We start from the raw sequence: 12,768 nt of genomic DNA on the forward strand, positions 1-12,768 counted from the left end.
TATTGCACAAGTTTAGATTGTTTCCCCTCGCTGTTTTATTGTCTTCTGTAACTCATGAGGTTAATAACTCGAGTACACACAGCTAATGATAACGTATTTAACATTACACAATGACTTGTCATTTCAGCAACAGATTGCATTTACACAAACATAAAAAAAAAGTGCTTTAAGGTCTGATTACATGTTTAACCCTTTTCCCTAAACATATATATTTTTTTCAAATCCACATAAAAAGAAGTTGTTGTAAGACTGTTACAATATGGCAAAAAGCAGTTCATACAAACTAGGCACATTCATAAATGAGTGAAAGCACATTTCCCCTGAGTGTAAACTAGCAGTCTCCTCACGGCTGTCCCTCTAGTGTTGTATCATCAAACAGACTGAGCAGGTTCTTTGGTTCAAAGTTGGGTCGGGGTAAAGCCTCGTCTGTTTGGATCCAGTTGCGACCACCTCGCTGCGAGGACTTGCCGGATGATGAATGACGGCTCTGCGTGGAGTTTTCATTCAGATCTGCGTAAAGCTCTGCGTGTATGGGGCTTGCACTGGGAGTCAGTGTGTGGCAGGAACCATTGGAGTGGATGCTGGAAGGGGTCTGCGCTAAGTTGCAGGAGGACCAATCACCCGGATTTGAGTGAGTAGGGGTGTGGGCAGGACTTCGATAACTGTGTCTCGGTGATCCTGGGAGAGGAGTGGATGTGCTTTCCATAGACAGTCTAGATTTAACCCTGTGGAATGGAGGAAATGTAAAAATCATATGCAGGGAATTTGACAGAAATAACAAAATTTAGCTCAAGGCAATGTCCAAATAATTCTCTATTTACTTTGCTGTTGCTGGATATTCATACATTTCGAATCAATGAATTAGCTACATTTTGAAAACATGATTCTCTACCTGTGTGCGAATGTGGGGGAAAGCTCTGGGTCAGTGGGATCCAACAGAAACACTGCGTCATCCTCTGGGCTTCCTGAGTCAGCATGCATGGCACTGAGGGGCAGGGTTAAATCCTTGTCCCAGCTACCATGAGGAGGAGTGCAGGGCAATGGCTTGGTCCAGTGAGGGAGAAAGGACAAGTGAAGGGAGGACAGGAGTCTACACCCAAAGCAGACTACCAACTGTGAAAAAAAAGAGCAGAAAAATGACACACTCAAGGTTAATTAAAAAGTACACTTTAATGTGTCAGGTTTACATAACATGTTGTGTGTTCAATTATTTGAATAAATCTCCAAGCGTTTATTATCAAAAGGTCCAATAGACACATTACCTGACAGAGGGAGACCAGTGTCAGCGTGGTCTCGGAGAACAAAAGATAGATGCGCCTCCTCCACCTGTGTTTCTTAACAGAAGGGAGAGCGAGAAGCTCGGAGACTGTCGGCCTCTCAGACGGTTCTGGGGCCAGCATCATCCGCAGCACTGCCTGAAGCTCAGTTGAAAGCTCTGCAAATACAGACAGAAATAGTAAAAAAAACATGAGTCATTTCAAAGATAATAGAAAAATATCTGAGGACTTAAAAGAAAAGTGGATCTTACCACTGGTAAACTCTGAGGGGAGGCAGCCTTGTCTGAGCTGTTGCCAGCCCTCTCCACCATTTGGAACCTCCATATTACAAGCAAGCTCCAGAATAGAAACACCCAAACTAAATGAAAAAGGATATTTGAGAACTAATTTAAAATAGATCAATCGGATAAATGTTTGAGGATATCATTTCATTTTGTTATTTATCTTAGTTGTACCTGAAAACATCTGCAGCAGGTCCATACTTCCCACAGAGCAGCTCAGGGGCCATGTATCTGGGATCCCCCTCCTGGACGTCGTCTTTTACTTTCCCCTCTACGGACTCTGTACTCTTCTGTTTGAGCTCAAAGAGCAGCCCGAAGTCCCCCAGCTTGAGACGGCCGGAGTCAGTAATAAGAACATTGGCAGGCTTCAGGTCCAGATGCACAAAACCATGAGAGTGCAAGTGTTGCAGTGCTGAGAGGAGGTCGCACAGGTAGGCCCAGGCAGCAGGCTCATCTGGAAAACGAAAGCCAAGTCAGTACGTCTGGAGCAGGAATATCATACAGTATATGTAGCAAAATACGATAGGTAATACAACATCTGGGTAGATTTTATTGTGTCTTTCGGACATACCTGGGCCAGGAGGCTGGTTCTCAGCATGGAGCAGCAAGCTGGTGCTACACAGCTCTGTCTGGATGTACAGTCGGCCACATTCCTCCCAGGCTGCCACAAAATTCAAGATGTGAGGGTGAGGACAGAGGCGCTCATGGTTCCTGGCTTCCCTCACGCTGCGGTTCCGGTCACTGTTGCCCCTGAAGCGATGAGCAGAGCGCTTGACCGCATACAGACGGCCATCCTTGTTGCTTTGCACCTAGAAAAATAAAGAAAATGCTGAGGTCTTGTCTTCTTCACAGGGATCTCCAAATTAAATTCTTGGTGAGAAAAAACAGAGATATTTAAATTTGAATTTGCATGTTCAGCCATTACAAAACCACAATAAAAATGATTAAAAGAAAAGGAAAGGTGAGAGATAGTAGGCACTGCTTACATTTTTGATCTTCAAATTATAGCTTGTTAATTTCACACCCTAGATTGCCAGCTGCCTTTAAGGGTCTTAAACATATTTATCTAATGGCAACATTCTCACAATTATAGTCATTTAAATGCAGAATTTCCTTAATGTAAAGAACCAACAACATAAAATGTCAGTATATGTAATAACATCACTTTTTTTATAAAAATATATACACAAGTTTTGCTCACCTTGTAGACCTCTCCGAAGGATCCTCTTCCCAGCAGGCCCAAATTAGTGTAGCACTGACTGAAATAGGACTGCTGTTTGCTGGGATCATATACAGAATTCGGAGGGGGAGACTTACTCAGGGAACACGACAGGGGAGTCCAGGGGGATTGATGCTGGGGAAACATCCGACTCAAAGGAGGACATCCCTTTGATGGTGGCAGCGGGGGCAGAGAGTGTGAGAGCCGGGCAGGGGAAGAGTAGGATGAGTTGGACATAGACGACGGGGAAAAAGGGAGACGGCGCTTTTTAAGGGAGAAGGACTGTTCTGCATGACAGAAGTGGGTCGGCAGAGGGAGAGGTACTCTGGACACTGTGGTATCCACTGCCACTGACATGGTGTCGGCCCTTTTCAGCTCCTTTCCTCAAAGATAGAGAGCTGCAACATTCAGGAGAAAAAAATGTGAACACAAGCAATCTTGACTGACACTTAACCCTTTCATGCATAGAGTTCACTACAGTGGACAGCTATTCAAATGTTGTTTTCTTGTATATGCATGGGGGTTTTGATGGCATAGTTGCACATCCGCCATGCTTGGAGGCCCCATGCCTTGCTGCATGGGCATGTTCCCACCACCATAAGAAGGACCAGGCAGCTGACCCCCCATTGACCCCATGGGGCCCCCTACTCTGTTGGATGGGGGCGGCTGTGGCGTAGTGGAGAGCAAGGTAGTTCTCCAATCAGAGGGTCGGTGGTTCGATACCCGGCTTCGGCAGTCGATGTGTCCTTGGGCAAGACACTTAACCCCAAGTTGCTCCTGAAGGCTTGCCATCGGTGTGGACTGGATGTTGCATGAATGTTAGTTAGAGTCTGATGGTGGCACCTTGAATGGTAGCCTGTCATCAGTACATGAATGGGTGAATGATATGTAATATACTACTGATTGTAAGTCGCTTTGGATAAAAGCGTCTGCTAAATGACTGTAATGTAATGTAATATGTAATGGATGGCATCCCTGGGCGCTAAAGAAAGAATAATGCTGATTTCACTTTCAAAATCATATTTAATTACTAAAAAAAACAAGTTTCTTTCTCCAGACCTTTCTAGTACTCACTACTCTCATTTTGAAGAAAATTGTGATTAGTAACCCTTTCATGCATAGAGTTCACTACAGTGGACAGCTATTCAAATGTTGTTTTCTTGTATATGCATGGGTTTTGATGGATATAGTTGCACATCAGCCACTACAATAGCGCTCGCTGATGTGCAACTATGCCATAAAATGAATGTGTCAATGCCATTGTGACCATTCAATACACTTGTTTTCTATGAAGTAATCTATCATACTCATTTAGCAAAGCACCAAAGAAAGTACTTAATATGTATATGCAGCCATAAAACTGAAACTATTTGATCTGCCAATCTGTTCAAACATAACTGTGATTCTAACACAAGAACCAGGAATTGACAGGTTTTGGCCAATTATCTGATACAAGTATTGATTATCTGATATAAGTATTGATTATCTGATACAAGTATTGATTATCTGATACAAGTATTGATTATCTGATATCAATATTGATTATCTGATACATGTAGTATAATTATCTGGTAAAGTATTGATTATCTGGTAGTATTGATTATCTGATACAATCTGATTAAGTATTGTATTAATTATCTGTATACAAGGTGATTGATTATCTGATACAAGTATTGATTATCTGATACAAGTATTGATTATCTGATACAAGTATTGATTATCTGATATAAGTATTGATTATCTGATACAAGTATCAATTATCTGATACAAGTATTGATTATCTGATACAAGTATTGATTATCTGATACAAGTATTGATTATCTGATACAAGTATTGATTATCTGATACAAGTATTAATTATCTGATACAAGTATTGATTATCTGATACAAGTATTGATTATCTGATATAAGTATTAATTATCTGATACAAGTATTGATTATCTGATACAAGTATTAATTATCTGATACAAGTATTGATTATCTGATACAAGTATCAATTATCTGATACAAGTATTGATTATCTGATACAAGTATTGATTATCTGATATAAGTATTAATTATCTGATACAAGTATTAATTATCTGATACAAGTATTGATTATCTGATACAAGTATTAATTATCTGATACAAGTATTGATTATCTGATACAAGTATTGATACATTCTTCTTGATCCTTTGATGGTCAGCTCATGTGTATAGCCAGTAGATATCAAACAGGGTAAAGAGTGATACAAATGTGATAACTTAGTTGAATTAACTATATCTAAACATTGCTATTTCTCATTATTTGACATCACTGACCATAATAACAATACATTCTTATTGATCCTTTGATGGTCAGCTCATGTGTATAAACAGGGTAAAGAGGTAAAACACTCTACAAATGTGATAACTTAGTTGAATTAACTATGTCTAAACATTAGTATTTCTCATTATTGACAAATGTCACCATAATAACAACACCAGTCTAGCTACCCTACAGTTAAATAACATTAAATAACATTACATTACGTTAAATAAAGTAACTATACAGACCATTATCCAGCAGAAACGACGGACTGTCTCTTAAAACGTGTTCATAAAGTCAATATCCAGGTCCAGACTTCCTGCACGTAAATAACGCGCCAAATCCTGCAACCTCTTACGTAGCGCTGCGTAGGTTCCTTACGTGAATACCGGATGCGTATCTGCGCTACGCAATTTACGGAAGCGGTGCATTCTGGGTGTTTCTGCTGCAAAAACACAGGGCTGGCGCAACTGGCTAGCTAGCTGAGCGCTTGAAATGGTAACTTTATTGTTATATCCTGTTGTTTTATGGGGGTTTTCTGATTATATATAAACACTTCGTTTAGTAACACACGATGGTGTAATTGGTGTAATTGTTTATTGCTCGTTTGTGTTTGCTATGGAGCTAGGAATGCTAAGTGTGCTATGCTAACTATGCTAGCCTCGCCGTCTTAGCATAGTTAGCGAGCTAACTCATCCTAGCTAATGTTAGCTAACTAACCCAGACAGGCCTGTGAGATCAGCTGGACGTGTACAGTCACAGTCCAGTGTACTGTGCAGTGTTTCTTTACTGAACTGTCACTTCTCTGTTGGTTAGCTCAGAGCTAAAGAAGCTGGTGATGTTAGCTCAAGAATCAACGAGATGTCAGTGGTGTTACTTCCTCTGTATGACAACAAAACTTTGCCTCACACATCAGCACATCAACCAACTAGTGACTTGGATTTCCACCAACAATACACACTTATTATAACGTCACATACAGTTCAGTAGTGTGTGATTAACCTTTCCCATCTTTACATAGCCTACTGAGAAGTTTTATTACATTATATTACATTATTACATTATTACATTACATTACAGTCATTTAGCAGATGCTTTTATCCAAAGCGACTTACAGGAAGTGTATTCAACATAGGTATTCAAGAGAACTACTAGTCACCAGAAGTCATAAGTGCATCTCCTTTCTTAAACAAGCATCTTAAAGCATAAACCAGAGCAAAAGTATAGTGCAGAGGCAAATTACTACGAAAACAATAATTGCAACAGACTAATACGAATATAATAAGTGCAACAAACTATACGAATACAATAAGTGCAACAAACTAATATGAAATACGAACAATAAGTGCAGCAAACGAATACAATAATTCAATAAGTGCTACAAACTACTACGAATTCAATAAGTGCAGCGAACTGATACGAATACAATAAGTGCTACGAGGAAGGCTCAGGGTAGTACTTCTTGAAGAGGTGAGTTTTCAGCCTGCGCCTAAAGATGGGCAGTGACTCTGCTGTCCTGACGTCAGTGGGGAGTTCATTCCACCACTGAGGGGCCAGGACAGAAAAAAGCTGTGACCGGGTGGATCGGCCGCAGGGACCTCTGAGCGACGGGGCAACCAATCGCCCCGAGGCAGCAGAGCGAAGTGGTCGTGGGGGTGTAGGGCTTGACCAAGGCCTGGAGATAGGGTGTCTTGCCCAAGGACACATCGACTGCCGGGTATCGAACCACCGATCCTCTGATTGGAGAACTACCTTGCTCTCCACTACGCCACAGCCGCCCCATCGACTATAAAGTGGACAGAGGACCCACAGATTCCTCTAAAGGCCTACTTTTTGATGCCATTCTAATTTGAGAGCAACCTTTCTAGCACCAATTTCAAACCCCCATCTTCCAGATAAAATCACAAGTCAAGTTGCCTTTGACACATTTTTGTAATCATATATTTCTATCCTCGCTTTTCAGGACGTGTTCTTAATGATCCGGCGTCACAAGACCACAATCTTCACAGATGCCAAGGAGTCTACCACTGTGTATGAGCTGAAGCGTATTGTTGAAGGAATTCTTAAGAGACCACCTGAAGACCAGAGGCTGTACAAAGTGAGTTCAGGGCCGAGTATGCCAGTGATTCATTATTAAGTCCAGTCACGTATCTGACAGCATCACAATTCTGTGTAGTTGATGGTAGTGGTATGTAACAGTGTTTTTACTAAAAGGGTGACTCAGATATTCCTAAGAATGTCTCACACGCTGTCTCAATATTCATTGACGCAGATACATACATTTTGGGCCAGTAGTGGATCTTGTGACATCTTCAACTTTTGTCCCACAGGATGACCAGTCGCTAGAGGACAGCAAAACTCTTGGAGACTGTGGATTTACCAACCAGACTGCCAGACCTCAAGCTCCAGCTACAGTTGGTCTGGCCTTTCGCATAAATGGTATGTTCAGTCTATGTGATTTGTGTTATTCTAATAATTGGGGATAATTAGTTTTTTTATGCCTCAGTATCGGGGACAGTCGTGGCCAGAGGCAATATCCATTCTTGTGATAACACCTTCAGCCTTTCTTCAAATTTAGCGCTTTCGCTTGTACTCAAGGTTGACCATATTAGAATTTGGTGGTCAAAGGTCACTGTGAACTCAAAAAAACATATGTTTGGCCATAATTCATTCATTCATATGCAATTTATTATAATTATGCACAAACGTCTAATAGGATAACATGAGGAAGTTATGAAATTTTGGAAAGCCATGGATGTGAACTGCAACGTGACTGGTTGGCGGAGAAGTACAGCAGCCAGACAGTGGTAATTGTAGTTCCTCATATTAGGGGGATTTTCAAGGCAACAACAAGTATTTCCTGTCTTTCTGCTTCTTCTCAACGGAGCTCAGCTTTTCAGAGTGGGAAATTATTCTAGAAATCTTGTTTTGGACCTACCTGTTCAGTTTAGTTGAGTGTCAGTAATTAATTGCGTAATTAATGACAATGATTTGTGCAAGTTAATCTGCATCAATCTCAATATTTAGGCTCCCAAGGTCTGTAATTGGGTGTTGCAAAGTATGTCAGTAGATTACTGTGATTATCAACTACTGTAACTCATTCATACTCTTGCACTGTTAAATATAAATCTGAGATGTTCATTGCCATCTAGAAGATATTTTCTCATGAAATAATGTGACTTTAATATGTTGTTCTGATTTCATTCCTTCAGTGATTTTCCTTACATTTAGCAGAATGCCCTTTTACTGTCGGTTTGGCTGTGGAACTTTTTGGTAGAGAGCACACTTAAGATTTTGCAGCAGTATTCAAAAATCATACAGGGACCGATCCAATGCAGACGAGACAGTGATATTAAAATCGCTACTTTTTATGCATTTCAGTAAAATTCCCAATGTAGGGCCACTGAGGCCTTACCGCAGCGGGCTATGTTCAAATCTGACTCCTGCCCCTTTGCTGCAAGTTGTCCCCTCTGTATCCCCCTCTCGTGTGCGTGTGCGTGTGTGTGTGTGTGTGTGTATATATATATATATATATATATGTATAATAAAAAATTGTATGCACTATGTAAAATGTGTATAATAGTAAAAAGCTAACAACCACTGTGTTGGTTTCTTTCTATCACCAGGCCAGGGCTAATTTGGTTTCATGGTAATTTTCATCACAATGTACACAAGTTTAGATTACAAGACTACATAAGGGAAAGAGTGAATGAACATATCCCCTTTTCAATTTGATTTGAGCCTGAGACGTATCTCTACAGATTAAATTTCAAATGAACTAAAAACCGCCTATGAATGCAGTTTGAATATGATTCACAAGAGTGGTTTCCCATGTGGATTTCTTTGGTGCCCAGACTTTATGAAATCAATCTGATTCTATTCTTGATTTACCAAAACTCAAAAGTGATGCTCACAAGGTTCTCACTGGTTCCAGAGAGGAGATCCACTAGTTAGCATGTGACCAAACATGTTGATTAAAAAACATTAGCCACAGTAGTTCCGACTGTCCAATGTAGGAATATCCACTTAGAAAGATATGCCACAGTCAACGTTCACTACATCATATTCGTAACATAACTTGTAAAGCCGCAATCAACTCTGCTGTCTTGTTGGAGTTAATGTTTCCTTGTGTCCTCTTTCCTTCAGATGAGATGTTTGAACAGCTCCACGTCGAGGCCTTCTCCAGCCCCCCAGAGCTCCCTGATGTGATGAAGCCTCAGGACTCCGGTAGCACTGCCAACGAACAGGCTGTGCAGTGATAACAGGGAGAGGAAACGAGCAATGGATGGAAGGATGGAAGTGGGTGTGTGTGTAGATTAACTGCAGTGGAGAAGTAGCAGGGTGGAGGATAATGTAATATAATTTCAGTTGATGGATTGGGACATTATCGGTAACCAAGCCTATCCATGTGACCTTCATGCTCTCATCCCAGCATCTCCCCCAATTTGCTTCACAAATCATTTTTTTTAAAAACTCTATATGGTTTCCACATCACATGCGGCCCTGCTCCTTGACTTTGCTCTTAAGCACCAACTGGCTCGAACTTCTCAAAGCAAATATGTTGGTTTGGAAAGTATGATTGCGTGTGTGTGTGTGTGTGTGTGCGCGCGTGAGTTATTAAAATTATTGTCATTAATATTTTGGAAAAGATGAAAGCGTAGTTGTGTGTCACAGTGCTCTAGAAGTAACATGCATAAGTAAGGAGTCCGGTGTCTGAATCGGCAAAGTGCATGAACAAAACAAAATCAAAACAAAGGCTTTATTTTCACTGAAACAGATAAACCTTCAACTGATAAGTTTCATTGGTGTGATTCTCTCAGTTTTGCTGTACATTTCTGATTTGATTTCATGCCAGGAAAGAAAGTCTTTACAATAATTCTGTGTAGTTTTGTTTCATTATTTTGTTTTTTTTCTGTATGTTTTACTTGTCAGTTCTTTGTTGTATGTTTCATGCACTGAGACCAAAGGCGGGTACCTCTTGGACAACAGAGGGATTTATTTTTTGGTCAAAGGACATTATGTCTGTGGCATACAGTATACATAGGAGGAGAGTTTAGTGGCGTTAAACCTTTAGTTTCATCACCACATGTCCCCAACATCAATGTGGCACCTTCCCCCTAATCACAAAAACATTGCCTGTAACTGTGAGCTTGCATAATTAAAAGTTTTTCCTGTTTTGTTTTTTAAACTGCGGGCTGATTTTTATTTTAAATACAGACTTAGGTAAACATTTAATGAAGATAACAGAATGTAAGTGGTCTGTTGAAGAAGTTGGGCAGGACTGTAGATACCATAAGCTTTAATCACAGCCACAGACATTTTGAGTAGTGACATAGTAGGATACATACAGGTGTATCTAATAACATTAACAAGGGCTCTGTTCTATTTAAGTGGTGACAGTGAGTCAGCATGAACAGCACCAGGACCATTAAACTAAAGCTGCTATTAGAAGTTTATCACACTGGGTTTTTACAAGAACAAATGGTAGTTGATTTTTATATTGTGCCACGTTCCTCAAGTCAAGGAGTTTATCGATGAATATACACGTAAAAAACAACTATTTTCCCCAACCTCTCCAGACCTCGAAGGTCCCCAAAAGTCTGATGCAGTTGGTTTTTGTATTCACTAAATTCCTAAATTGGTTGTTTCAACAAATTACTTTAAACTAACTGACATACAGCAAACCTGGAGAGTAATCCAGTATCACAGAGCAGTGGGGGTTTATGGGTATCTATGCAAATCTAATGAAGCTGCTTAATGGCAATTGGAAAGGGAACAAGGGCCCCAAACAGTTTACCACATTATTTTTCATGTATTTCTTTAAAATTGCTCACACCCTCACATTGATTAATGTTTACATGGTGTAGTTATTTCTACCGATCATACTGGCCACAAAGAAACCCCCTCGTGTGTGATGGTCTCTACTTAATGTGTAAAAAAAAATGCACAATATAACATGAAATAGCTTCAGGGATATATATATTTTTTAAATGATGGATTTCTTTTTCTCTTCTTCTAAATAACCTAATCATTTATTATATTTAAACTAATATCCAACTGGGCCTGTTTATTTGTATAAAATAAATTATCTTTTTTTAAATTATGTTATTCTTTTTCTCTTCTTCTAAATAACCTAATCATTTATTATATTTAAACTAATATCCAATTGGGCCTGTTTATTTGTATAAAATAAATATATATATTTTTTTAAATTATGTTATTCTTTTTCTCTTCTTCTAAATAACCTAATCATTTATTATATTTAAACTAATATCCAACTGGGCCTGTTTATTTGTATAAAAATAATATATATATATTTTTTAATTATGGATTTCTTTTTCTCTTCTTCTAAATAACCTAATCATTTATTATATTTAAACTAATATCCAATTGGGCCTGTTTATTTGTATAAAATAAATATATATATATTTTTTAATTATGTTATTCTTTTTCTCTTCTTCTAAATAACCTAATCATTTATTATATTTAAACTAATATCCAACTGGGCCTGTTTATTTGTATAAAATAAATATATATATATTTTTTAAATTATGTTATTCTTTTTCTCTTCTTCTAAATAACCTAATCATTTATTATATTTAAACTAATATCCAACTGGGCCTGTTTATTTGTATAAAATAAATATATATCTTTTTTTAAATTATGTTATTCTTTTTCTCTTCTTCTAAATAACCTAATCATTTATTATATTTAAACTAATATCCAACTGGGCCTGTTTATTTGTATAAAATAAATATATATATATTTTTTAAATTATGTTATTCTTTTTCTCTTCTTCTAAATAACCTAATCATTTATTATATTTAAACTAATATCCAACTGGGCCTGTTTATTTGTATAAAATAAATATATATATTTTTTAAATTATGTTATTCTTTTTCTCTTCTTCTAAATAACCTAATCATTTATTATATTTAAACTAATATCCAACTGGGCCTGTTTATTTGTATAAAATAAATATATATATATTTTTAAATTATGTTATTCTTTTTCTCTTCTTCTAAATAACCTAATCATTTATTATATTTAAACTAATATCCAACTGGGCTTGTTTATTTGTATAAAATAAATATATATCTATTTTTTTTAAATTATGTTATTCTTTTTCTCTTCTTCTAAATAACCTAATCATTTATTATATTTAAACTAATATCCAACTGGGCCTGTTTATTTGTATAAAATAAATATATATTTTTTATTATTTTTAAATTATGTTATTCTGTTTATTTGTATAAAATAAATATATATTTTTTAAATTATGTTATTTTTCTCTTCTTCTAAATAACCTAATCATTTATTATATTTAAACTAATATCCAATTGGGCCTGTTTATTTGTATAAAATAAATATATATTTTTTTTAAATTATGTTATTCTTTTTCTCTTTTCTCAAATAATTTATTATATCTTCTAAATAACCTAATAATTTATTATATTTAAACTAATATCCAACTGGGCCTGTTTATTTGTATAAAAATAAATATATGTTTTTAAGATAAAGTATTAAGGATACAGCCTACATGTGCATATCCAAATACAAGCATTTACAAGCTCCTTCTTCAAGTGTTCATCCTGCTGTGAGGGACATCACACACACATCCGATACTTTGATACTTTGATACTTTGTGATCCACATGTAGCTGCTCCATCCTCCCAAATATGGACTCGGAATGTCCAGGATGAC

The 12,768-nt window shown here is 37.6% G+C and overlaps 2 protein-coding genes across 2 annotated transcripts; one reads left to right on the top strand and one right to left on the bottom strand.

Moving 5' to 3' along the window:
- Nucleotides 1-14: 14 nt before the first annotated feature.
- On the bottom strand, nucleotides 15-5,415 carry pkmyt1 (protein kinase, membrane associated tyrosine/threonine 1). Its single transcript, XM_054599002.1, has 8 exons — nucleotides 5,313-5,415; nucleotides 2,760-3,175; nucleotides 2,130-2,367; nucleotides 1,733-2,012; nucleotides 1,529-1,635; nucleotides 1,263-1,435; nucleotides 893-1,113; nucleotides 15-725 (listed from the first exon to the last, which is right to left on the bottom strand). Exons 2-8 carry the CDS (start codon nucleotides 3,132-3,134, stop codon nucleotides 344-346), a joined length of 1,776 nt encoding a protein of 591 aa, XP_054454977.1. The 5' UTR covers nucleotides 3,135-3,175; nucleotides 5,313-5,415; the 3' UTR covers nucleotides 15-343.
- Nucleotides 5,416-5,476: 61 nt separating this feature from the next.
- Nucleotides 5,477-10,252, top strand: LOC129091419 (elongin-B). The gene is made up of 4 exons (XM_054599025.1): nucleotides 5,477-5,562; nucleotides 7,028-7,162; nucleotides 7,395-7,503; nucleotides 9,211-10,252. The coding sequence occupies exons 1-4, from the start codon at nucleotides 5,560-5,562 to the stop codon at nucleotides 9,321-9,323; spliced, it is 360 nt and encodes a 119-aa protein (XP_054455000.1). The 5' UTR covers nucleotides 5,477-5,559; the 3' UTR covers nucleotides 9,324-10,252.
- Nucleotides 10,253-12,768: the final 2,516 nt, after the last annotated feature.

This window comes from Anoplopoma fimbria, chromosome 5, assembly GCF_027596085.1.
Source record: "Anoplopoma fimbria isolate UVic2021 breed Golden Eagle Sablefish chromosome 5, Afim_UVic_2022, whole genome shotgun sequence".
NCBI lineage: Eukaryota > Metazoa > Chordata > Actinopteri > Perciformes > Anoplopomatidae > Anoplopoma > Anoplopoma fimbria.